The sequence below is a fragment of the Zonotrichia albicollis genome, chromosome 19 (assembly GCF_047830755.1).
Source record: "Zonotrichia albicollis isolate bZonAlb1 chromosome 19, bZonAlb1.hap1, whole genome shotgun sequence".
In the NCBI taxonomy this organism is placed as follows: domain Eukaryota; kingdom Metazoa; phylum Chordata; class Aves; order Passeriformes; family Passerellidae; genus Zonotrichia; species Zonotrichia albicollis.
The window spans coordinates 12,949,262-12,975,390 of NC_133837.1; the positions used below are offsets into that span (position 1 = coordinate 12,949,262).

The following is a 26,129-nucleotide window of genomic DNA, read 5'->3' on the forward strand; positions in this document are numbered from 1 at the left end:
GCAGGTTTTTGTGTTTGCCAGCTCTGAGCAGGCAGGAACAGCCGGGAAGAGCCAGGAGAGGTTTGAGATGTGCTGCTGATGCACCCCAGCCCCGAGGCTGTGCCCAGGGCTGTGCCAGGCCAGGCTGCACTGGCAGCCCCCAGCAGGTCCCTGTGCCTCACCCAGCTGCTGCCCAGCCCTGCCAGTGGCCACAGTGACCACGGGCACTGTCCCTTCCCTGCTCCTGGCCATCCCCACCCAGGCTGGACCTGGCTGCACTCTGCTCCCAGCCCCAGCTGCTCTCTGAGGCTGAACCTGCCTCCATTCCAGCCCAAACCCCATTTGTCAGGCCTGAAAAGCAGCCTGGAAATTGCTCCCAGCCCACCCTGAATCGATGTCCAGCTGAGAATGGCCACTCTTGTCCGTGACCTCCTGCCTGATCCCAGCCAGTCTGTGCCTCATCCCACCCCAGAACACTCAGAAATCTCCCAAATTTCAGCTCACTTGACAGAGAATGCCCAGCTGAGGGTTAACACTAATAAAAAAGGCCTCCAATGGCATTGTTAGAGACTGAAAGTAAAAATGAACGTAAGCCAGGAGAGGAAAAATAGTATTTTCTACGTTGTAAAGCAGAGCACAGAGTGAGGAAGGAAGGGTGGGAGGATAAAGGCCTCAGGGCATCCTCATCAGCCCCCAGCCTGGCAGGAGCCCACAGCTCTCCTGCTGCAATTACAGCCAGAAAACCTGGGGAAGTTTGGGAATATAAATAAACTGCAAAAATGCTGCTGAAAATTAGAGAGACATCAGGGTGGAGCAGGGACCTGAGCTTGTACAGCAATTATTATTTAAAGTTTCACTTCATGGAATGGCAAAGGAATATCAAGTAAAATCCATTCTGAATAAAGGAATTTAAACTAAATAGAATATTAATTTTTTTTGTTTTCTGAGATTAAATAAGGCAGGAAAACCCCCAGTGACTCCTGTTAACAACCCTGGGACAGCGCCCACTCACCCTGAAGGCAGTTCCCTCCTCGATGATGGTGGGCAGTTGGGAGAGGCAAATGTCCACAGCAAGGTCCCAGGCTTGCCTGCAGGGAGAGAGGGAACCACAGGTTATCCTCAGGAACAGCAAGGGAAACTGGAATTGTGACCATCCAGGAATGTGGGCAGTGTTATCTGGCTCAGGAGTGCTCAATATTCCCTGTTTCCAGGGAGAAATGGGGAAAACACCTGAAGGAGTTTCTGCAGCACTGGAGAGTGTCAGCCCACAGGGCCTTTGAGGTATTTTACTGTGCAGGAGAATGGCTCAGGAAGCAGAGACAACTGCTCTGATTTTGGCTGCCCACAGAAAGATTCTGAGGGTCACTCACTGCAGCAGCACACACAGAAGATGCCCAGCTCCTCACAGTAATTTTAGGTAAGCAGCACTAATACTGCTACAGAAATGCCCAAAGCAGCCCTGTGAGGTCAGATCTCAAAGGCTTTAAGTGTTATCAGAAAGAACAAACAAAAAATTTGAAAAAAGATTGGAGTAGATTAAAATGAAATCTCTTTTTGATTCCTCTAAAATCAGGCTGCTGGAAAGAGCCACAGAGCCAACACCACCCAAACCATCCAAACCTCTGCCAACCTTCCCAAACAAAAACCACAATGTGAAATCTCAACCCTCCTGCTCTCCACAACCAAGGGCTGTTGATTAATGGCAGCTGTGGAAGAGGCTCTGCTCAAGCCAAATGCTTCTCCAGCCATCCCAGAGCAGCCCTGAAATGATTCTCCAGCCCTTCCAAACCACCCAAAGCGCTGCTTCTGTGCAAAACACAAATCCTCCCAGCCCATGGGACACCAGCAACCAAAGTAAAACTTCTCTGCTTCCAACCAGTGCAACAGCTGCTCCCTCCTCAGAGCCTCAGGGTTACACACAGGTTACACACAGGTTACTCACTGTGCTGGCTGCACAGACAATGCCATTAAACTCCTGTTACAATAATTACAGGATTCAAACCAAGCCACGAACGAATGGGAAAGGGATAAACCCTGGAGGGTGGGGAGAACGCTGGCACAGGGCTGGGGACAGGGATGGCTGGGAGGAGGAGGAGGAGGATGAGGAGCAGTGATTGGCAGCTTTAATATCCCAGAGGGAACAGGAAAGGTGGGCACGCCGTGGATGTGCTGCCCAAATCCCATCACACAAACAAGAGATAAATTTGGGAGCGCAGGGACCCGGGATGGGAGGAGCTGCATCCCACCCGTGATTTATGAAAGGCAGAGATCACAGCACCCCCTCAGCAGAGATGCTGCCTGCAAAGGGCTCTGCAAGATTTGTTCTCACTGCATTTGGGACACAAAGGGCTCAACATCGTTCTTTGCTCCCTGCTCTCCCCAGTAACTCCAGGCCCTCCACCCTGACAGTGACACACTGATGGATCCATGGGGTGACAGCCCTGTAAACACCCAGGCCTTCCACTGAGTTATGCTGTGAAAGAAGGTGTTAAAGAGGATGATTTTTAATATTACCTTGCAGTAATTGCACAAAGTTGAAAGCTCTCCTTAGCAGGAAGATTGACTCAGTTAAAAAATGGGATTTTGCTTATCCCAAAGCCAAGGCAGCACCACAGCAGGAATTGTGTGTGGAGGGACCCCACCTCAGCCCAGCACCCTTTCACTACACCAGAACTCTCTGAATGTTCAATAATTTAACACAAACTCATCAGCTGCCTCCTTGTTTCCCAGAGCTGCTGCAAAGTTTAGAATTAAGTTCCAGCCCTGCTCAGGGACTGTTCACTGCCCAACCCATGAACTGCCAGGCAGTGGAACCCCAGGAGCACTGGGGATGTGAGATTTCTGAGAGCAGAGTCCCAGCCCAGCCAGAGCTGTCTGCCTGCACCCACGGGTACCCATTAGCTGGCAGCTCCTGGGGGCTGATTTCCTTACACTCAAATTTTTGGGCTGACTCAATGTCTAATGCTTTTAACTCTGGGTTTGAGTTTTTCTTTATTAATAATGTATTCTTGACGTCTTTTAACGCTCTCTTTGCCCCTGGGAGTGGTGGGTATTACCTGGCACCACCCAGGTACCAGGAACAGGAGGTTCCCTGCCTGGAGGAGCAGCTGGAGGGAGGCTGAAGCCACCCCTCAGCCCTGGGGCACCTCCTCCTTCTGAGCCCCATTTCTGGAGCCATTAAATATTTCCCAGCCCACAGGGTCTATTGGGCAAGACATTCCCACTCAGTTCTGGAGCCCAGTGCCAGCCATGCCCTGTGACACTGCCCAGGTGCCAGCCCCAGCTCACCTGTGTGGCAGCCACCCTGTCACCTCCCTAAGCTGCTTTAGGGCACAGCTGGAAGCTGCTCAGACACAGCTATTTTTATAAGCTGGTTATTGCTGTGAATATCTGGCACAAGTCTGAAATCCTTTTCTTCCCCCAGCACATCCCCCTGCTCCAGCCACGACTTAGGGCACAGGCTTTGCTATTTCTGTGCCACAGCAAAGTGTGCTAGTCTGATAATGGGGCTTGGAGATGGTAAGGCTAACACAGAGACACAAAAAATATCAGGTTGCAGTGTAATCTGAACTAATCTAATCCTTCAGCAGCTCCAAATGCCTCTCCCAACAATCACCTTCCTCCTGCAGAGCCCTGAGTGCCTGGGTGCAGCTCCAGCTCCTCATTTCCCTGAGGGATGGCTGGGCAGCCCTGATCCATCCTGCTCCACCTGCAATTGCCTTGCTGCATTATGGTTTTGTTTCCAGCCCCAATCTCCAGCTCCCTGGATTTGCAGTACATTATGGCTCCTTTCAACCCAAATTTCATGGCCTGCAAACACACCACAGTGTTTCTATTAGGGATGGGTTGTAGCTCTTCCAAAGCATAATTAAGGCACTTGGGGTTTAATATATGACCTGTGTTAGGAAATATTTCCAAACACATTATTAGGTCTTTTCAGAGGCCGTGAATAAAAGCAGCTGGCAGCAGAAGTAATGCACAAAGCCTCATCCATCACAGCACAGATCAAGGTGCTGACAGAGCTCTGTGCTCAGGCACCACAGACAGAGCCACTCTCAGCTGCACAGCACAGCCAATCAATGGATATTAATATTCATGTTAATATTAATCCTGCATTAGGGCCCTGCAGTGAGGGCAGCGCACAGACACAGCCCCAGGGGAAGGGGCTGAGAGGCACAGCTCAAGCCAAGAAAAGCAGGAAAACCAGAAGTAATGGGTCAGATTGTGTCCAAGGGGCCCAGCCACAGAGATCAGCTCTCCTGACCCAAAGCACCCTGCCCTGCTTGGTGAAGGGAGGAGACTGACAGCTCCTGGGTCAAACATCCCCTCAAAAAAGGGAAATTCTCACTTCTCCTCAAGTTCCAGCTCAAAAGGACACTGTGGACACAAATGAATTGGCCAGAACACCAACTTGAAGGGCTGAGTTTTGAAAAGGCAGAGCAGCTCCCAGCTCCAGCAGCTGTGTCCCAGCTGTGCCAGATGCCAGCTCAGCGCCAGCCCAGGTCACCTGCAGAACCCTGCACAGCACAGATGGGCTGAGCAAAGCAGAGAGAGCACAAAGGTACATTTGGTGCCCCAGAAGGGCAGTGGGAATCATCCAAGAGGTGAAAATTGAAGCTCAATTGGTGTTTGCAGAGCTGCTCCCACCACATGCAGACCTTGTCACAGCAGCCAGACTTGCTCCCCAAACTAATGGCTGGGGATTGAAAATCTGGGGAAAGTCTGGATAAAACACCCATCAGAAAACTCTGCTAGATCAGAGCCACAGACCTGGGTTCCACACAATGCCCTGGCTGGAGTTTCATCCTTTCCAGCACCTGTGGCCAACACCCCTGCCCTCGTCCATCACCCAGCTCATCCCATCTGTAAAATGGGGCTGCAGCTTTCAGATCAGGCATCCATTACAAATTCCTGAGTGAAAGGTGATAGACAAGTAATTATTTTTAGAAAATATTTCAAGGAGCCCTAAATTAGTTTCTAAATCTGTCCTTACTAAAAGTTCCTAATAACCACTGAGCCACCTCGGCCAAAAGTGGAATTTTCCCTTTTGCTGGATTTGCTGCAAACTGCATGTTTTTTGGAGGGCACTGAATAAAGTGTGTCAGTTCCCTGCTCTCTTGCTCTCTACCTCACCAGTGTTTAGGATTCATGTGGAAAAGAGCTCTTTGTGTCCTGTTCTTATGGAATTTCTTCTGGTAAATCCTACAAAGCAGCAGCAGCAGAGGTGCTGTGCTCTGAGTGGCTTCACAAAGGTGTCCCCAGCACCATCCTGCAGCTTCCCAAAGGAATTTCCAGCACCACTCTGCTCCAGAACCACACTATGAGCCAAGAAAACGTGTTTGTAGACCCCACTGTGCTGCCATGTGAGTCTGAGAGAGATAAAAGTGGGATCCAGGAGCTCCCATTTCATTCCTGTGGCTCATGGATGGCAACACCAACTCAAGTCAAGCCATATTCCCACAGGAAACCAGAAACACAGGCTTTTAATAGGCTGGCAATAAGAATGAATTATGTCCCTATAAGGAACAGAAAATATAGATTTTTAATATGCTGGCAAAAAAAACAAGCCATAAATAACTCCAGAAATTTACTGGTTTAATTTTGAAACTCCTGCAACAGCGAGTCCTACCCTGCTGCACTTGCAGAGTGCAGCTGATGGCTGGAGCCCTGCCACGTCCAGCAGCAGCTCAGGGTCCCCAGGGTGGCTTTTCCTGCCCTGTCCCAGCCCTGGTGACACTGACAGAACAGCTCATCCCAGTCACAAATGCCCAAAGCAGTTTTGCTCAGGAGCTGCTGACCCAAAGTGCTCAGGGTTCATTGTCTGCATGTCCCAGCCCTCAGAATGTTCAGCTCCAGCCAAGGCTCCCCAGCTTCCTCCAGGATTTTAATATTTAAAGCAGCTCTGTGGGACCTGCAAATGCCTCCTCAGTGTTTGCTGCACCTGCACAGTCTCCTGGGGCTCCCTGCTGCCAGCCTGGCCCCATCCTCTGCAGAAACCATGGAATGTTTGGGTTGGAAGGGCCCTGAAAGCTCAGCTGCCACTGTCCCAGCTGCCCTGCTGCTGTCAGTGCTGCACTCATTCATCACCACTCTCTGTGCTCACCTTCCTGCACATCTGCATGGAGCAAAGCCATTGAAAGCTCCTGGAAGTGCTGAGCCCCCTCAGTGCCTTTACCTGTCACTCCCTCAGCCTTTGGCAAGGCTCTGCCCTGTCCCCAGGAGCCCCTCAGTGCCACTGCCCCCCTCTGCACCTGGCCCTGTTTGGTGCTGCTCTATTAATCACAGTGAGCAAGAAAATAAAAGCCAGAATTTTGGTTATTACTGTTATTATTATTATTTTTACTATAATTGTTGTGGGACATTGGTTTGATAGGCAGAACTGCATTTAAGAGCTTTCTGATAACTGTGCCACCTCCATTTCCATTAATCATCTTAAAAGCAACAGTAAAAGCATAGGAACTCTAGAGCAGGAATTTCTCCTACTTCAGCAAAGGATCTGCCCACCTCACACAGTCCCTGGGGAAACAAAGGCAGAGGCTGAGCCATTTCTGTGGGGTGTGAGTGAGAGCTGCCAGGGCTGGGGGGCAGCTCCTGCAGCACAGAATCACAGGAACATTGTGCAGAATTACAGCATCCCAGGGCAGGAGCAGCTCTGGGGAGGGGCTTCAAAGAATAGTATTCTTTGGCATAATATAGTATATTATATTAAAGAATAGTATTCTTTAATATAGTATAGTATCATAAAATAATATGATTATTTAATATAATATAGTATCATAATATATAGTATATATAGTATTCTTTATTATAATATAGTATTCTTATATATATATATATAGTATATATATGGTATTCTTTAATATAATATAGTATCATAAAATAATACGATTCTTTCATATAATATAGTATCATAATATATAGTATATATAGTATTCTTTATTATAATATAGTATCCTTATATATATATATAGTATATATATGGTATTCTTTAATATAGTATAGTATCATAAAATAATACGATTCTTTCATATAATATAGTACCAATATATATATAGTATATATATTATTCTTTAATATAATATAGTATCATAATATATAGTATATATAGTATTCTTTATTATAATATAGTGTACTTATATATATAGTACTTATATATATAGTATATATATGGTATTCTTTAATATAATATAGTATCATAAAATAATACGATTCTTTCGTATAATATAGTATCAATATATATAGTATATATATTTTTCTTTAATATAATATAGTATCATAAAATAATATTTTTCTTTAATCATTTTATGTATAGTATATGTATATATGGTAATCTTTAATATAACACAGTATCATAAAATAACAAATGGGCCTTCTGAGCACATGGAGTCAGACTCACCGTTCCTTCCTTGGTCTGGGGGGATCCCAAACACAACCCTGCCCCCCTCCACAGGCCCAGGGGGAACCTTGGCATGGTCTGGGCAGGAGGGGACCCTGAAGTGCCAGCACCCACCATGGGCAGGACACCCAGCAGCACCCCAGGGTGCTCCTGCAGGCCCAGGAAGCCCAGCACTCACCACATGGCGTGCATGTAGGTGGGGGGCAGCCTGGGGCTGCTCACGGGGGTGCAGTTGTAGGACCTCATGATCCTCTCTGCCAGCAGAAAGTTCCGGAACAAGCTGGCCACCAGCAGGTCCTGCCGGAAGAGCTTCTGGAAGAGATCTGAGAGAGACGGCGGGGTCAGCACAGGCACCTGCCAGCACCTCAGGTGTGATGTAAAAAGGGTTCAGGACATCAAACCAGGTTAATATTTTGCTCCAGCAAGGAGGAACCCCCAGCAGCTCTGCAGGGATGAGATGACAAGCAGGAAAGGGAAACTGTGCCTGCAGAGCTCCCTCAGACACCATACATCCATCCTCCACTAACTCAAACACTTCCTACCATGGGCTCTTTTTTGCCTTTTCTGGATCAAATTCCCATTTTGGTGTCTCATCTCAGCTCATCCTGACTAAGTTTTTGGAAAATTACTGAGGGAGAACAGGACCTCTGTGTACTGTTTAATCAAGAACTATCCATCTGTTAACTGGCAGTGTGATGTGCTCATGAGAAGCCAAAATGAATCCTAAAAGATAGCAAATGTGCTCTCTTCTACAGGGCAGAGGAGAATTGATGCTGTGTGAGCATTAGGAAGAGCAGGGTTGGAGAAGTGTTTACAAATTTGGCTGCTTGTGCTCCAGAAGTACCAATTCAGAGCACAACAGGGGTGGAGAAATGAGGGATGAAGTTACTCATGGGAAACAAAACTGCCTTACCAGCAAAGAGGGGGAAAAAAGCCTTTATTCATGCTATTAACCAAGGCTGGAAGAAAACAGATTGCTCTGTACAAATTCAGTAAGAAAGAGAATTATTCAAGCTACAACAATTGTGTTAGCACAGAAAAACCATTTCTGGGTTCTAATCATCAGGTCTCTGCAATGCTCTGGTAAAAGGAGCAAATAAAAACCAAACTAGCTTTCAGCTCCACCCTGATCTGCTCTTCCAGTTTCATTTTCTCCTCATTTCAGGCTCTCATGGATGTGACTCCTCATCCCCCTCCCTGCCCAGCCTCACCTCGGGGCAGCACGTTCCAGGCAATGGTGTCAGTGATGGCTGTGAAGATCCAGTTCAGCTCCCCCAGGGGGGTTCTCCTGTCGTTCAGCCTCCCAGGAATCCTACAAGGGGGAAATAAAGCCCTTCAGGAGACCCCTGTAACTGTGCCTTGCTCCTCATGAGGAGGTACCAGCAACAGGATGAGGAAGTTTCAGAAACATGCAGCAACCTGCAAAGACATCCTGTGGGTTTATTCCTAATTTAACCCAATTCCCTTTCTGTGCCAGTTTTTAAATATCAGAAGTATCAGCACCAAGCCTTTCTACGGCCACTCACTCCTGACACATGCAGCTGCACCATCCCTATGTACAAACACAGTTCTAATCCAGCCAGAAATTACCATCTTATGAAAAATTCCTGTCTGTCTGGGTAGCAGAGGAGCAGCACAGATCTGTGTGCAGCGTTTGCTGATGGAGCCCCTGCAGCCAGCACGGGGAACACGAGGCCACAGAGGCTCTGCTGAGGATTCCCTGTCAATATTTGCATTGCAGAACAGCCTCTGCAGCAGAGCTCAGCTCCCTGGGCCAGGGGGCTTCCCTGGATCCAAGGGGGGAGAATCCATCCCTGCTGAGCCCCCCTGGGATCCCTGGGACACAGAAACCCCCTCTGACTCCTTCCACTGAGATCTCCACAAGGGGCTGGAACTGCCAAAGCCAGGTGGCAAAGGCAAACCATGAATTATCACCTTCCACCATAAATAATAAACAGACGTTAAAACACGAGCAATTTCCAGCCCCTGACATTTGATAATGCTTCAAGTGGAAGCAAACATTAATTTCAGTCTCACGTTTGTTATTTGTGGTGACTTTTATGGATGGGGAGCTGGTGCACACAGCCTGGAGCAGGCTCACACAGCAGGACCTTCCCCACGTGGTGACATCCCCAGGGGCCCTTTGTCACCAGCCCCAGGGACCAAGGGACCCAGCTGCTGTGCAGGGACAGGGACCTGAGCACAGCCACAGACCCTTCTGAGCAGCCCCACAGAAGGTTTCTGCCAGGAAACCTTTATTGAAAGAGGATTTAAGCTCCAAGTGCTCTGTGAGGCTGAGTCAGAGCTGCCTCAGCCCTCCAGTGACCTCCCCAGTCTCTGATTAGGACACTCTTGTAGCAATTGGAAATTCATTAAAATACCCCAGCCATTGTTTGCTTTCCCCTTCTCGGGGGATTTTTGTTCAGAATTCCCTCCTTCTGCACAATGGACCCAAGCTGAAAATCCCAGGAGTGCCACAGACCATTGCTGGTGCCCTGAGAGGGGATTTGGGGAGAGGGAGCCCAGTGCAGCAACAGAGATTAAAGCTTCTTGTAATCCTTGGCACTCAGTTCTGGATTCCCATTACCAGGGATTTATTCCCACAAACCATTCCTTAGGTTTTTCCCAAACTTTCTGACAGCAGCACAAAGCCCAGCTCACTCAGCAGCCACACCTCCAGCACAGATGATCTGAAGCCTTGGGATCAAAGAGAAAAGTGCTCCCAAGGCAGGAGGAACATGGACAGAGAGGCTGCCAACAAAAGTCTCGTCAGGTGGCAGCCAGAAGTTCCCAAATTCCCAACACTCCACCAAAATTCCTTTGTATTTGCTGTCTGGCTCCAGCAAAGATCTTTATTTCTAAGCTGAGGCATTGTTTGGCTTCATCTCAGATCTGGGATGGAAATGCACATCAGGATCCACCCCACGTTCCCTCATCAGGACATGGGCTGAGCCTGGATAATTGGAAATTGGAGCCCTTCAGAGAAGGTGCAGCTTCATTTAGCCTCAAAGGCTGCAGCTTAATTGCAATATCAACTCCTTCCCCAGCTTTAAAGACAACTGAATTATAAATTACAATATACACATAGGCAATCCAGGAATTATTCCAGCTCTGTCTCCAGCCTGCAATAAAAAAATCTGTGTTTTCCATAAATGATACAAGGAGCAGAGGAAGATGATGAGGTTTAAATATTTGATATCCACAGGAAGCTGCTGCTGGCACACACGTGTGCTGTGGCACAGACAGACCAAGAGCCTGAACAAAAACCCATTTCTGCCAGGAAACCTTTATTGAAAGAGGATTTAAGCTCCAAGTGCTCTGTGAGGCTGAGTCAGAGCTGCCTCAGCCCTCCAGTGACTTCACCACGTCTCTGATTAGAGACACTCTTGTAGCAATTGGAAATTCATTAACTTGCCACAGCCATTGTTTATGCAGTGGCCTGAGGTGGCCTGAGCCTCCTCCTCACCCCCAAACCGTGCACCCCTTTGGCACTGAGCCCCAGGGAGGTTTCATTCCTGCTTTCCATCTCCTCGAGGCCATGAGAAACCCAAAACCCAGCGCATTTTCCCCAGAGCTTTCAGAGCCAGCAACACCCAAGAATGGTGAATCCTTTCCCTGAAAACCTCTCTGACACCTCCTCTGAGAGACAGGGTTTGTCTCTGCTCTGTCAGTTGTAAACTGTATTTTTATTTTGGTCCCATGAGTGTCCCTGAAATGCAGCTTTATTCACATTATCACTCCCTCTCCCCGGCTGAGAGGACAGAATCAAGTTTCCCCATATAAAATGAACACAATTAAAATCCTCAACCCTGCTGATGAACCTGGCTAACCCAGCACACCTCTGTGAAGGGCTGGCAGCACAGAGGCTTTTTGAACCCCAGCTGATGGCAAACATGCCAAAATGGCTCAGGCAATGGGAGCTGCTGTGATCTCACCCCATTACTGCTCAGGACCCTTGGCAGCTCCATTCCCCCTCACTGAGCACCTGGGAGCTCTGGGATCACCTTCCTGCTCAGAATTTACACTTACACCCACAATTCTGCTCCCCTGACCCTTCCAGGACACAGCAGTACAGTTAAAGCTTGACTTACTTCTCTATTAAATCCAGCGTGACTCCTGGCACCAGCCTGACACTCTTCTGCATGCAGAACCTGGGGAGAGACAGTAAAACAGAGCTCACTAATTGAGTGCTTAACGACCGGGCTCTGTGGGGAGGAGGCAGGAGGAGGGCTCTTCATTGCCCTGCTCCTGCCTTTAAAATGCTCTTTGGGCAGGGAACTTCAGCAGGGTGTGATCAGAGCCAAGCCAGGCCCTCAGTTTGTCACCCGTTTGTCACCCTGGTGCTTCTGGGGCCGTTTCCTTCGCCAGGTGTCACAACTGGGCCACTGTAGCTGTCAGGGTGACAAAGTGTTCCAGCACACCAGGGAGGGGGAAAAGGGCTCATAGCATCCAGCACAGCCCCTGGGGAGAGCAGGACAGAGCAGGGAGGTTGTGGTTGTGCTGCTGGGATGATGCTCAGCTCTGGGAGCACCAGGACAGAGCAGGGAGGTTGTGGTTGGGCTGCTGGAATAGTCCTTAGCCTTGCCTGGGCTTCCCTGGATTAGGGCATGGGAGGCAGAGGAGGAACACATCGGGTTCAGACACCTCTGTTATTTCATTAAAAAAATCTGCTGACTCCATTTGCTCAGCCTTACAAATCCCACTACTCCAGGAACAGCAGCCCTGGAAATGCAGCCCTGTCAGCAGCGCCTGGAAAATCCCCAGAGCTGCTCGAGCAGAGTGTGTGGGCAGGGGGGAGCTGCCCCCTCCTCCAGCCCCTCTGGGAGCACAGGGCAGCACTGGGAACGCAGCTCCAGGATGGAAACCCTGCAATTTCAGCTTGGAATGGCTTCCCTGACAGCTCCAGGGTGGAATTCCTGCAATTCCAGCTTGGAATGGCTTCCCTCACAGCTCCAGGGTGGAAATCCTGCAATTCCAGCTTGGAATGGCTTCCCTCACAGCTCCAGGGTGGAAATCCTGCAATTCCAGCTTGGAATGGCTTCCCTGACAGCTCCAGGGTGGAAATCCTGCAATTCCAGCTTGGAATGGCTTCCCTCACAGCTCCAGGGTGGAAACCCTGCAATTCCAGCTTGGAATGGCTGCCTCTGAGAGCCCCACATCCCCAGCCCCTCAGGAACCCCCTCACTGCTGTTGGAGGAGGAATTTGCCCCTCTGTGCATCTCATTTCCCCCTCTCTGGGACACCAAGGGCTCAGCTGCCCAGCAGTCCCATCTCCCCCCATCTCACCAGAGCCACATTGTCCATGTCCAAAGGTTTTCTCCCCAGATCAAGGGGAGAACAATTATTTATTAAAAACAGGACATGCAGAGCTCGTTTCTGAGATCCTGAGCACCACTCCAGTTTCCCTGTGGCATCCCCTGCCTGAGGGGGCATTCACTGGAGGCCAGGCTCTGGAAGCTCGTGGTCCCCAGGCTGTTCTCCTGATGTGTGTGTCATCCAGCACAAAGAGAGGCCATAAAGATCCCAGGAACCTGCACTGGGATCCCTGTGCAATCTGCTGAAATATAAAATTCTTATGACAGTGCATTACAGAGCCATGCAGGGAAATTCTCTCCTAAACAGCCCCAGGCAGCCTCAGGCTGGCAGAGCCAGGTCTCTGGAATGAAGCTGGGGAGTTTAACCCTTCTGGGGGTGCCTGGAAGGACCATGAGAGCAACACAGCTCTGCAGGGTGACATCTGCTGCCCCCAAAGCAGGGTGGTGGCCCTGGAGTGTCCCAGGCCAGCTTGGAGCAGCCTGGCACAGTGGAAGGTGCTGACAGTCCCAGATTAAAGAAGATAAACCTCAAACTCCAGGTCAGACAGACTTGGACACCCTGGGACAGTGGGAAGTGTCCCTGCCCGTGGCAGGAGGTGGCACTGGATGGGTTTTCAGGTCCCTCCCAGCCCAAACCCAGCAATGGTGCTCAGTATCACGGGAATAGTTTGAAACCCAGTGTAGTTTGTCTAAACCAATGTGGGACACAGGATTGGCTGAGTTAACCCCAAAACCTCAAGCAGAAAAGCACAATAAATACATTAGGGGAAGCCCCACAAAACCCTTTAAACAGAGCAGCAGCAGGCACAGCTCTGATCCTTTCCCATTCCCTTCCCGTGCTGGCTGTGCCTTCTGCAGGACCCAGTGCCCATCTCCACCTCCCCAGGGCTTTGCTCTTTGGGGCTTTTCCAGCCCTTTGCAGGATCCCACCCCTCAGTATGGACAGGATCTCACAGCCCCCAGGCCCTGAGGGCACTGAGTGTGTGGCTCAGCCTGCTGTCACCTTCCAGGAGCGCTGGCACATGAGTCAGCCCTGAGCTGTGCCTGCAGGGCAGCTGCGTAAAGCAGAGCTGCACAGCCAGATCTGTCAGGATTAACAATCCCTGCAGTAAAGCAGAGCTCCACAGCTGCTCAGCAGCCCTGCCTGCCTCAGGATTAACAATCCCTGCAGCTTAGCCCCCAGCCTGCCTCACCCACAGCTTTATATAGCTGCAGATCTGCGTGCACGCACAAGGACAGCGAGCGTCCACACGGGCAGGGCACCCTCCAGGCTCCTGGAACTGCAGCTGGCACCAGTGCAGCTCCCTGCCCCACATGCCAGGGCTTGGCTGGCCTGTGCTCCTCCTCCCAGCAGCAGCTTCAGCTCCCTGGGATCACACAGGAGTGGCTGCAGCTGCAGCCCCAGCTGATGAGGGATTCTGTCCTTCAGTGACTTTGCTACAGAGAACAACACGGGATGGATCAACGTTTATCCGAGCTTCCACTTGCCCATAAATTCCCTGTGTGAAACCTCATTAGAGGGCCGGTCTGGAGCTGCACAAATGTTCTATTTCAAAAGCAGTTCCACAGGGTTCTGGGTCAGCTTCAGGACAAGGGCTGAGATGAAGGAAAAGGGAAGTTTTAATGGCAAAGGTCTCTGTGTTGATTTTTGGTTAACCACAGCTTGGCTCAAACCCTCAGAATGCAGCAGAGGGTCTGCTTTTGCATTTGCTGTGTTTAACATCAGTAAAAACCAATGATCCACAGCAGCACTCATTATTTACAGGACTGCATGGATAAAACCACACCTGCAACAATGCCAATCACCTGGGGGCACAAAGGAGCATAACCTTCATCAGAGAATGAAATTCCTGAGAGTGCAGTGAACACCACACAATCACTGCAGTGGAAATGAGAGGAAATTCCTCACTACCCAGGAGCTCCCTTGGCACCTTGCAGCTGAGGCTGAGGTGTTTAAACCCTTCTCTGAGCAGTTTTGCAAACACCTTTCCTGTCAAACACAGCTCAGAGGATCTCCCATGCAGGTGTGGCCTGTGCAGAACCTGCCCTGCTCAGCCCCTCAGCCACGTTCCCATGGAGATGAGGAACAGGAAATTCCTGAGCAGATCACAGCATCCCCAAAAAACCTTTCTCAGCATAGCTAACAAACAAAACCCACCAGAAAACCTCTCCTACAGAACTTCACATACCCAAACCTGAGCCTGGCCACAGGAACTCGCTCGGTTTGCTGCTGATGTGAAACACAATTGTGACTAATTACAAATATCCCCAAAGGGCAGTGAGTAACTCTTGGAGCTGTGGTGACAATTCCTCCCCACCACCTGCAGTGTCTGTGCGCTTCTGCCTGTTCAAACCTCATCCAGCAAATGCCCTGACGTTTTTCCAGTCTGGACCAGGCACAAACTTGAGAGGAGCAGCTGGAAGGGCCTTTGGGAATGGAGCCTTTGGGAATGGAGCCTCTGAGCTCAGGTCCCTGATGCTGGGTGAGCTCTGCTCTTGGAAAGCTCCTGCCCTCTGGAGCAGCCTTTTCTACCTTCCTGCCTAATTAACTTGGGCTGTCATTCCAGAACATCTTTCCCTGGTTTATCACTCCCTTCCTCTCACTCCACCACTGTTTAGAGCTACTGCATTATTTACAGCAACTGCAATATTTGGAATGTGATTTGTGCAAAGGACACTTTGCAGAGAGCTGTATTGCACTGTGTACCATCCCTGGTCTCTGAGGAAGCAGATATTTAATTCCCAGATCAGTAACCCCCTTAATCTGAGCAAACCTAGATATTGAGCTGGAAACTAAAACACAATAAGTAGAAGATAACAATATTTTCACCTTTCTAGCTCTCATTAATAAGCCTCTGTCCCCAGTGCCCTGTTCAAACCCCACTGTTCAATATTGCAGGGTTGCTCTGGGTCAGGAGCAGCTTTTGTACCCCAGGCAGGGGCAGGGGGAGCTTTTAGGAGCAGATTTTGTGTTCCCCAAGCCCAGGCAGGGGACAGGGGGGTCGGGGGGTCCCCACTCACCAGCGCAGAGCAATCTTGATGGGAGTGGTGAGGCAGGAGGTGAACAGGTCTGCAGGCAGGTCTGGGATCATGGGCAGCAGCTCGTTGGCCTCACAGGCTGCCAGCTGGATGCAGTTCTTCATGGAGGGGGGCAGAGGCATCTGGGCAAGGGGGTGGTTGGGGTTGATGGCAGCCACCTGTGGAGAACAAGGCAATTCCCCAGGGGGAGTCAGGGAGAGGCGCCAGAGTGGCAGCACCAGCACAGCTTTAACTCACACCTCATTAACAGCACTCAACTAAGTCCAGAGTCAGTCCAGAAATACCCCATAGACCAAACCTCAGTCTATAAAAATGCCCTACAGACCAACATTCCCATTCTCCAAAAGCACAGGGATTCTCCTGTTTAAGATTTTGACTAAGAATATGATCTTTAAGACTAATAATTCAGGGTGTGAAAACATCAATAATCTTCCCAGCACCTTTCTGAACCAGGTAAACAAAGTGAACTTCAGCCACCAAAGTTTCTTTCCAACATTTTGCATTTTTTTCATTAGGGCAAGATGCGGAATCAGGAGGTGAGAATCCCTCTGGCAGATTAAAGGAAGAGCAAACTCCTCTGATCTGCTTGCAGGGGAATGGGGAACAATTATCCTGATCACTCTGGCAGCCCCTCTGGAGCATGAGCTGCAGCTTTGCTTCACTCTTCATGAATTTGAACAATTGGATAATTTATAATTTTCCAAATGAATTCCCCTGCACGCTCTCGCGCCGCTGTGAGCGGGGCTCTGCTCTCTGCTCCCCACCAGCAGCAGCCCCAGTCAGGCACCAGGAGTTAATGAAAGCTAAGGACAGAATGAAAAGCAGACACATAACCCGGGAAGTGTTTTCATCACCAAATTAACTGGCAGTGTTAACCTGTGCTGCAGCACTAAAGCAGCTGTCCCATGGAGCCTCAGAGCACGGGAAATCCCAGGGAAGGTGGAATGGAATGTTTGTTGGAACAAAGACTCTGTCACTCGTGCTCATCCTCCTCCCCTGGCTGGATTTGCAGAGGTTTCCCTGCACAAACTCCACCTGAGCCCTGGATCTGCCTCTCAGAGGGGTCCCTGGGGCTGCTGCCCCCTCAGGAGCCTCCAAGTCCTCAGCACCAGCCCAGGGCAAAAGGAGCTTGGTGAAGAGAGCAGGGCAAGGGGAGGTGAAGTCAGACCTGCTCAGCCTGCTGGGGAACAGAATGAGAAACCAACCCACAGTGCTGGAGAGAGCATTGTACCCACGAAGGAGAAAGGCCCCAAAATATCCCAGTGGAGCCCCAGGCTGATGGGGAAACCTGGGGAAGGACATTCAGACCCCCTTCTCTGACTCCTGCTCCAATTCTATTGATCCTGTCTGGCAGTTCCATGTTCTTCCCAAGCCACAGACCATGGGAACTTTCTCCTTGTGGAATTGTTTTATGGAAGAGAAGGAATAATGAAATGATCTGTATATCCCAGGCTATCAGGCTGTGTTCTTCAGTACATTGGAATTTCCACCTGCCAAAGAGCCCCCACTAATGCATCTCCAAAATCTGGAATTCCAAAGGAAAGGACTGACAGGCAGGGACACCTAACATCTGTTTGGAGGTTATTTGTGACACTCAGTTGCCTGATTAATTAATATTCCTTCCTTGAAGCTTTGGGGTTGCTAATCCAGTGTCCTAGAAGTGTGAGAAGTGAATCTTTACAAATGGGAGCTACAGGCAGCAGGGGGGAGGCTGCACAGAACATTCCAACTCCTTCCCTTCCACTCTGCATTTCAGATTTGCTTCAGTAAATTTATTACTAATTCCATTTGCAACCAAAGGCAGCTTTTCATTGGGAACACATTCCACACTCTGCAGAACTGGAACCACCAGGACAATCCCAGTGTGGATCAGGTTTTTGTTCTTCCACATTTTTGCATTCACTTCAACACCACAAAACCACAACTGCATCAAAATACAGCCCCAGATCCCAGAGTTTTGCAACCAAAAAAATGATGTCTTGTTCACCTCAGCATTCATCTCAGCAGAAAAGACCATTAGGGCCCAAATTGATTCTATTAACATTAACATTTAATTAGTGCTTGTATTAAAAATCATTCCAAGTTTAATGGGATAGCAAACTGAACCAGAAAGATCAGAGTGGCAAAGTTATTTGCAAATTAATTTGCCTTCCAACACGGTTTTAAACCCATTTTTCAGTGTACACAGCAAAGCAAGCTTGAACTCCATTTGTGCTGAGTGAAGGGCAGCAGGCTGAGCTCTCACCTCCAGCTCCTGCTCTCTCTGTAGTGCAAACTGCTTGAAGGACTTGACAATGAGGCCGGCGTTGGAGCAGTCGTAGACGAAGATGGAAGGGCTGCCCATCCAGGTCTGCAGGTCGTAGATGGACAGGGGGATGTACTGGGTGTAGTTCTGCAGGGGGAGAGCAGAGCAAAGCACCACTGCAGTCACCAGGGAAGGAGCAGGGCTTGGACTGGGTCCACAAAACCCAACACTGGGTCCACAAAACCCAACTCTGAAAGCCCAACATAAATCCTAGATTGGAATTATTAATGACTACAAACCTCAGTCAGGATCTGCCAATAGTGAGGATGTGAGCCCAAGTCAACACAAGCAACAAGCAGATTTTATTGTGGCATTATTTGAAAAGCCCAACTCTTAAAAAAAAAAAAAAGCCCAAAACTTTGCCAAGAGTTTTCAGTATCAGATATTTAGAGCTGTGATGTGTGCTAACAACTCCAAACAGCATTTAATAGTCCAATTTTATCCCAAATTTCTGCAACACTGATAAAGGATGCAAACCAGCTGTCTTTAATTTAACATCAAACATCTTAAACTGAAAACCCCATCAATAAATCAGGATGGCTAATTAAGCCCCTGCAGCCCATCAGCACTACCCCGCCTGAGCCTAACGAGATGCTTCATAATTTTATTACAGCTTTAGCTTCTGTGCAACTTTCCAAATTATCCATTAAAATTAAAACCAACAAAGCTGCCTTCAACAGAGTGAGGTGCCCACAGTTCCCTTTCTGGAAATAAGGAGGATCTTGTTCCTTGTCTTCCATCTTAATGAACGCCCCCAAATAACTGGAGGCAAGAGGATAAAAATCAGCCACTTAAAACCAGTTCTGAGGAGCCAGTCCTGGACCAAGTGAGCTGAAAATATAAACCACAGATTCCTGCCTGCAAAGAGTCAGCACCAAACAGCCAGTGGCTGCCAGCAGGATCCTTTTCAGCTGCAGGCACAGAGCAACCTGGTGTTCCTCCAAGCCTGAGCTCAGCCCAAAATCCTCAGGAAAAGCTGTGATGTTCCTATTAACATCAGCAGGATGATGGATGGGATCATAACTCTCATTTAAATTCAAGAGACTTAAAATAGCTGTAATAAAACCAGTAAACTTTTTACAAAAATCAAATTTTCAAGGGCACGTATCAGCGTCGATAAAGACAGGAGGGACCATAAACCATGTGTTATGCAAGGCAGGGAGGGGAAAGGCATTTCCAAACCCCAGCTTTGCCCATTTGTAACAGTTTGGGTTGGTTCATTAACATGAATAGGGAAATTTGTTGATAAAAGCTGAAGTTTTAGGGAGCTGGAGCTCTGCAAATCACTGTGGGGTGGGATGAGGTACAAACAGCCCGTCCTCAGCACAGCCTTTCCTAAGGTCACCCCTCACGTGCAGCACACGCCAAGCCCAGGAAGTTCCCCATAAAAACCTGCTCTGACACATCCCATCAAGGGCATTTTATGGGCAGGCATTGTTTTACCTTTACATTTCCAAGGCATCTTGCTCCAGCTATGATCAGATTATAGCTCTGATTAATACTGTGGTATTTCCAAGCAGAAGAATTTTATGTTCCAGCTCCACTGTGGGGGTCACATAAACCATCAAATTTGCTAATGATATGTAAATGAGGCCGTTTGAAGCAAGAAGGGGTGTTAAAGCAGAGTGGAAGGGTGATGCTTTGGTGCTGCTGCCACCCTGGGCTGGACACACAGTTTGTTCCCTAGAGGAGAAGTCTCTGCTCCAGCACTGCCCCACCATCCCTCTGTGCCCCTTCCCAAAACCACAGCCTAACTGGAAACTGCAGGTGAACAGATTCCATCCCCAGTTGTTTAGTGAACAATCAGAGATACTGAAAATTTGCAGAGAAACTCCTCAAAATGTCAAAATAAACATAACTGAAGTAGGGGCAGGTTGATTTTTTCTCCTTTTGAAGCCACATTGAGATTTGCTTAGGAGACGACAACTAAACTAGAACATGACTCCTTACTGATCCAACAACACCTGCAAAACCAAGAAATCTGTCCCATAAGAATCTGTGAAGAAAATATGTAAACATTTCTAGAACGACAAAATTTGTTATACATATACAATAGCCCTTACCAACCAATAAACTGAGCTTCACTGTATTGCTCACCAATGAAGTTTAACAGGATACCTTCTAAAATTTCCTATAAATTCATTACAGCTTTAGCTTCTGTGCAACTTTCCAAATGATCCATTAAAGCTGCTTTCAACAGAGTGAGGTGTCCACAGTTCCCTTTCTGGAAATAAGAAGGATCTGGTTCCATCTCTTGTTCCATCTTAATGAACACCCCCAAATAACTTACATTTACAAACATAAACAATGTAAATACAGAATGGGCTTTTCCTTCATGAAGAAGCTGAGTCCTGTCTGGTTATTATACAAGTGAGGGTGGGCAGGCCCTGGCACAGATGCCCAGATTTGCTGTGGCTGCCCCTGGATCCCTGGCAGTGCCCAGGGCCAGGTTGGACATTGCGGCTGGGACACCCTGGGGCGGTTGGGGTGTCCCTGCCATGGCAGGGGTGGCACTGGGCAGGCTTTAGGGTCCCCCCATCCCACAGCAGTGTGGCTGCAGGAGTCCCAGGCTGCAGGGCTGGCACACCCACCTTGTTGAAGACCCAGATCTCGCCGTTGACGGTGGGCCGGGGCACGCCGTGCCCGTTGTAGTGGAACAGCACGCGCTCCTCCTTGGCGTTGCGCCGCAGCGACGTGCACAGCTTCTTCACCTCGTCCACCGTGGGGTCCAGGCTCTGCTTGTACCTGGCCTGGGACAGCAGGGACACGGTCACTGCTCACAGCCCCTGCTAGTGGGGGCTGCAGTTTGAGCTGTTGTACTCCCAGAGGCTGCATTGGTAAATAACTCTGAATTTCACATAAAGTGTCAGCAGTTCTCTCACAGCTCAGTCACTCAAACCAATCCTTTTCCAGCCCCAGAACCAAGGACACCGCTGCAGCTTCAGTACAAAAAGTGTCAACAACAAAAAGCCTCAAAATGCCCAAAAAGTGTAAACAACAGAGAATTGAAGAAACCAAACTGGGAGGGCGGGATTGCAAAACCTGGAGCTGTAATGGGACAATGAACCCCAATATGCACACGTGGAGCAAAACTTGTAAAAGTGTGAAAAGCCGTGACCCATCATCCATCTTGGGTGCAGCCCTGGCTGGGCTCTTGTGCTGCCCAAGGTGGATCCTTTGAGGCATTTCAATAAATCCCTGCTTTATTCTTTAACTCTGTCCAGCCTCTGCTGCAGGTACCCCGCACTGCCAATGCTCTGTGTTTCCTTTCCCAAAGCAGTGTGGACAGGAACTGGCAGCTTTGGGAAAGCAAACACAGACCTTTGGCAGTGGGGCTGGATAAACAAAGTGTGTCTGCTGCTGTGGGACCCACACACACCAACAGCACGGGCTGGAGGGAGCTCAGCACAGCTCCCAGCTCCCACCCAGCTCGCTCACTTTTCAATTATTAACATTCAGAAAGCCTTAGGAAGGGGAAATGTGTTTCAGCATTAGCCAGTCTCACAAGTAGCCCCCTAATCCTCCAATTCACACCCTCTGCACCTCCAACTGAATAAATTCCCTCTCTTGATGAGAGAAAATTGTATAGGTCAACATCATTCTTGAGACAAAAGGCCCAGGAATTTGACATTCACCCAGCTGGGTAAGAAGGGAGAAAAGTGATGGAGAGCCATTGGAAACTGCCCTTTGCCTTGGTTAAATCTGCTGTATTCCCCCAGCTGTGCCTGTGGACACCCTGTTACTGCTCCTGTGAGCACTGAACTCAGGGCACTTTGGAGGATGGAGGGAAAATCAAACTGGCAAAAACCCCAATGCTTCCAACCCCTTTTAGCTTGGCTCAGTTCAAGACACCCAGGTAGGAGCTGGTTTGTCACGCTCAAAAGTGCATTTTTTTGAAGTAAGGCCAAATAATAACTGAAAGTCTTTCAACTGTCCTTTGAAAGACAAAAACCTGGCTCTTTCTGTCTTCTTTCAGTCTCTGCAGAGACTGAAACCCCAGAATCACAATAAAAACCTTCAATCTGATGTAGTGAAATAAAGACCCAAGTTTAAGAGCTGGACAAACACACCTCTCCAAGAGCTACCATTGGGAGCCTGTTTATAAACCAAAACTGCAGAAATTTGGGCTTTTTAGGTTTTTCTCTGCGACAGCCAAAGATGAGAAAATGTTAAAATGTCACAGGAAAAGAGGATGAAGGACTTGAATTGTTTATCTGAGAAGCCTGAGGAGCAGATACAGTGCTGCTCAATTAACAGTCAGAGTCTCCAGGCAGCAGGGGAGAGGGAACAATGAATGGCAGCATTTAATGATGGCAACACCCAAGAAAAGCAAGCAAAAGGAGGAAAAATATGAAGCAAGAAGCAGTGATGTGACACCCTCATCCTTTCTGGGAACCTCAGCACTCAGGAAAGCCCAGAGGCTGCATTAATCTTCCCACCTCCTCCTCTCTGCACTCAGAGCAGTGATGAAGACACTGATTTGCAAAAATGTGCCCCTTAAATCCCAGCCTGGCTGCTGGCAGCTTCAGCAGGCACCCAGAGCACAGTGCTGGGGAATTTCAGCTTTTTTCCCTCAGGAGAACAGGCTCATTCCATCCCTCCTCACGTCCCTGGAGCATCAATATTAAACACAGCTCGCAGTTAATGGAGGTGGATTCAGACTCCAGAACTAAAGTCTGTAGATCTCAATTTCCACACTGCAAACAGATCATTTGGGCCTGGAGAAACACGAGGAGGAGGGAATGGAAAGGAGGGAGGGAGCTGTGAATAAGCACAGTCTGAACCCTGGTGCCAGCTCAGGACTCAGGTGGGAGTTTTAGCTACGACAAGAACCAGGTATGTGAGTAACACACCAGCCCAGGTGCTGCCTTTTTTGGCTTTTTCTTTCCCCCATCATTATTCCTCTTCCTTCCCTGTCAAGGTGCTGATTCCTTCCCCTCCAGCTCCTCCTGCCCCACTGGAGAGCTCCTGTTCGAGGCAATGACCTGGTGGCCTGATCAGGAGATTCTCATTATTCTGCTCACACAGCAAAGTCAAAAGTTCTGCTTGTGTATTGTCACATTTCTGTGCAGCACTCTCTGGTTTATCCAGCCTTGTCCCTGTTAATTTGTGACAGTGAGGATGCTGGTTTTTGAGACATTTCACCTCTCAGTGTTGGAACTTCAGGACTGATAAAACACAGTACTGATTTGCAGGAAATGGGAGGAGTTTCAATAGAAAGGAGTCCTGGCACCCAAACCAGGAAAAGAAACCAGTCTGGGGGTTTCTTTTCCTGGTTTGGGTGCCAGAACTCCCAAGTGGTTCTCCTGTGGACATTTCCCATGTTGAATGCTGAAATGGGAAGGGAGATGGTGACACTCTGAAGCCACAGTGCCAATCATCCCCACAGCATGACCTCCCAAATTACTGCCTGTTTGTTTCACGAGGGATTTACTCTTTTCAAAGGGAAAACGAACCAGCCAGGTGTTAGTGCCTAGCAGGGCACAGCAGTGGCCTCTCCAACACAGAGGGGAAAATCCCCTTCAGTGGATCCATCAACTCCTGCCCCACTGGAATGTCAGGATGCACTGGCTGCTGAAATTCCCTCTGGATTTTGTGCTTAAATTACTGGCTCTGCTTTGGAAACTTCACCTAACGACAGGTTTGCCTTTAATTTTCAATGGGGACAAGACAGCGAGGAGGAGCCGCAGGCAGAGCCCCTTTCCCTGGCAGCCAGGGCTGCAGCAGCCCCGTGGCTGTGCCAATGGCTTGGCTGCCACCTGAGCCACCAGAAGTGGCTCCTCAGCACCTCCCCAGCCCAGCTCTGCTCACCCTGCCAGGGACAGCTCAGGATCAGCTCCCTGAGGAGGAACAGTGCAGAGTGCCAGAGGTGACACAACAGGGGACTGAAGCTGCTGATGTTGCTCAAGTCTCAGTGGCAATGGAAAGTTCTGGCAGCCAGGCCAGGTTCCATCACCTCTGGCACTGCCCAGCCCAGCAGGCACTGCTGGAGCCCCATGGCTCTGTCAGCAGGGAGATGGACACTTTCCCCTTAAGAAAACATGAGGATAAACCTATTTTCTCATCAAAGCTATACACTTCAAGTTTCCTCTTTCATTCTCCTGCAGCCCAAGAGCTCAGTCTTTGTTGCAGAAGGACTCAGACCACAGCCTGTGTGTGATCCCATGCCAAAACCCCAACCCTGGCCCAGCAGACACAAAGTGTATGAAAAATGCATGACAAATGTCTCTGCTGGCATCCAGAGCCTCTGCTCTTCACAAGCTCTAACATCATCCATCCTCTTCTCATTCAGCAGAACAAATCCTGAAGTCACTCCCCTTTTATCCCCAAGATACCTTACTGAATGTGTTCCAAATTTATCCACAGAAGAAACTACTCCAACATTCAGTATTTCATACTGAAACTGCCTTTTACACCTCCTTGCAGAAGAAGGATGCTCCTACCCAGAATCCATAATGAGATATAAAAGCTTTATTTGGCTGGAGATGGGGTTTTTTTTAAACAGCTTCTGGGTGACAAAGAATCCCAAATGCAAGTGGCACACACAAGGCACTGCATGTGGTGAGTGAAAGAAATAAAGCAGAGGCAGTTCAGCTGCAGGGTTTGAGGTTCCAATGCTCCTCCTGAACTGCTGCTCTGGGGGCCTGTAGGGTCCCCTCCAAGGCAAGTCCATGATTCCACACCTGCAGGACATGGACAACCCTGGGATGGAAGGTTTCCTTTCCTGCTGGGTGGGATTTCCTGGGGGAACCAGTCCCACCCAGTCATCCCAGTGCAGAACCATCACCTGCACATCACCTGTCTGCAAAGCCTCCCCAAGGTGGATCTCACACTCTGAGATGGGATTTCCTGAAGGAACCAGTCCCAGTTACTCCAGTGCAGAACCCTGCACACTGGGCTGTCAGAAAAGCCTCCCCAGGATGGACCCCACACTCTGAGATGGGATTTCCTGGAGGAACCAGTCCCACCCAGTTCTCTCAGTGCAGAACCATCACCTGCACATCACCTGTCTGCAAAGCCTCCCCAGGGTGGACCCCACACTCTGAGATGCAGCTTTCCCTCATCCTCAGCAGTGCTTCCTCCTAATCCAGATCCCCAGGAGCAGCCCAGGGTGCAGCTGCCTCTTGGAGCAGATCTGCATCCCAGTTTCCAAAGGCAGAGAGAACATTAAACCTGTGACTCTGCCATGCACACAGCCAGCCTACTCCACATGATTTAATTAAAAGGAATCAAAGCAAGCTAATTATTCCAAGAGAGGGGTTTTGGAACAATGCCCAACTTGGAAAAACTCCACTATAGGAAGCCTCCCAAAGAAGTAAGAGACTGGAACCCAAGAGGAATGGCACCAGCAGCTTCCAGGGCAAGGTGGGCAGGTTGCACACAGCTCTCCTGGCTGAGTTACAAACCCATCCCTGCTGCTCAGGGCTCCATCCTGGATCAGCATCCCTGCTCCTCCCTGGGAATTCAGCCACACTAAGGCAAATATCTCACTCTAAGGCAAAGGATAAAACACCCCAGACAGAGATGCTTGAAGACCTGTTAAAGATGAACACTGAAAATCCTGGATTAAGTTTTCTTTTAAGTGAAGAGCATAAAATTGAATTAATTCATACTCCACTTCGCATGAGGCAGCTGCCAGTTTGATGCAATGTGTTCCTGAGAGTGTCTGGAACAAAGTGGGGCTCAGACACATAAAACAGGCACATATATGTCAGGAATTCACAGCCAGGATGAACATGTGGTGCACACAGCAGAGCAGCACCATTATATTTTACTTTTGAAATCTCCTGAACGTATTGGAGCATCTAAGCAATGAACAGGAACATGACTAAAAAGAAAAAAAGGAAAATCCAAGATAGGACCAGACAATTTCAGCAAGCTGAGAAGCCCAGAGCTGGTGCTGCCATCCCCAACAACTGTGGGTGACACAGTGAGACCCCCCAGGTCCAATACCCCCATCCCATCTCCAGGGACCAAAAAGTATAAACTGAGTTATCTCAAGTATTGAATTACTGAGCATCTCCTGGACATGGTAAAATCCCCCTGAAAGCACCTGGGTACCAGGAAAGGGGAAAGCAGGAAGAATGACATCAGT

General features: G+C 49.0%; 1 protein-coding gene across 3 annotated transcripts in view; it reads right to left on the minus strand.

Annotated features, from left to right (window-relative positions):
• Positions 1-26,129, minus strand: part of RPTOR (regulatory associated protein of MTOR complex 1) — a 98,649-nt gene that overhangs the window by 51,236 nt on the left and 21,284 nt on the right. For all 3 annotated transcript variants that reach the window (XR_012583295.1, XM_074555337.1, XM_074555336.1), the window contains exons 4-10: positions 20,626-20,784; positions 17,975-18,121; positions 15,712-15,887; positions 11,467-11,526; positions 8,587-8,687; positions 7,554-7,698; positions 992-1,067 (exon numbers count right to left, since the gene is read on the minus strand). Coding sequence is in view for 2 of the 3 variants with exons in the window: in XM_074555337.1 (XP_074411438.1) it covers positions 992-1,067; positions 7,554-7,698; positions 8,587-8,687; positions 11,467-11,526; positions 15,712-15,887; positions 17,975-18,121; positions 20,626-20,784 (864 nt within the window). In the remaining variant the exon portion in view is untranslated. The remainder of the gene's footprint in view (positions 1-991; positions 1,068-7,553; positions 7,699-8,586; positions 8,688-11,466; positions 11,527-15,711; positions 15,888-17,974; positions 18,122-20,625; positions 20,785-26,129) is intronic.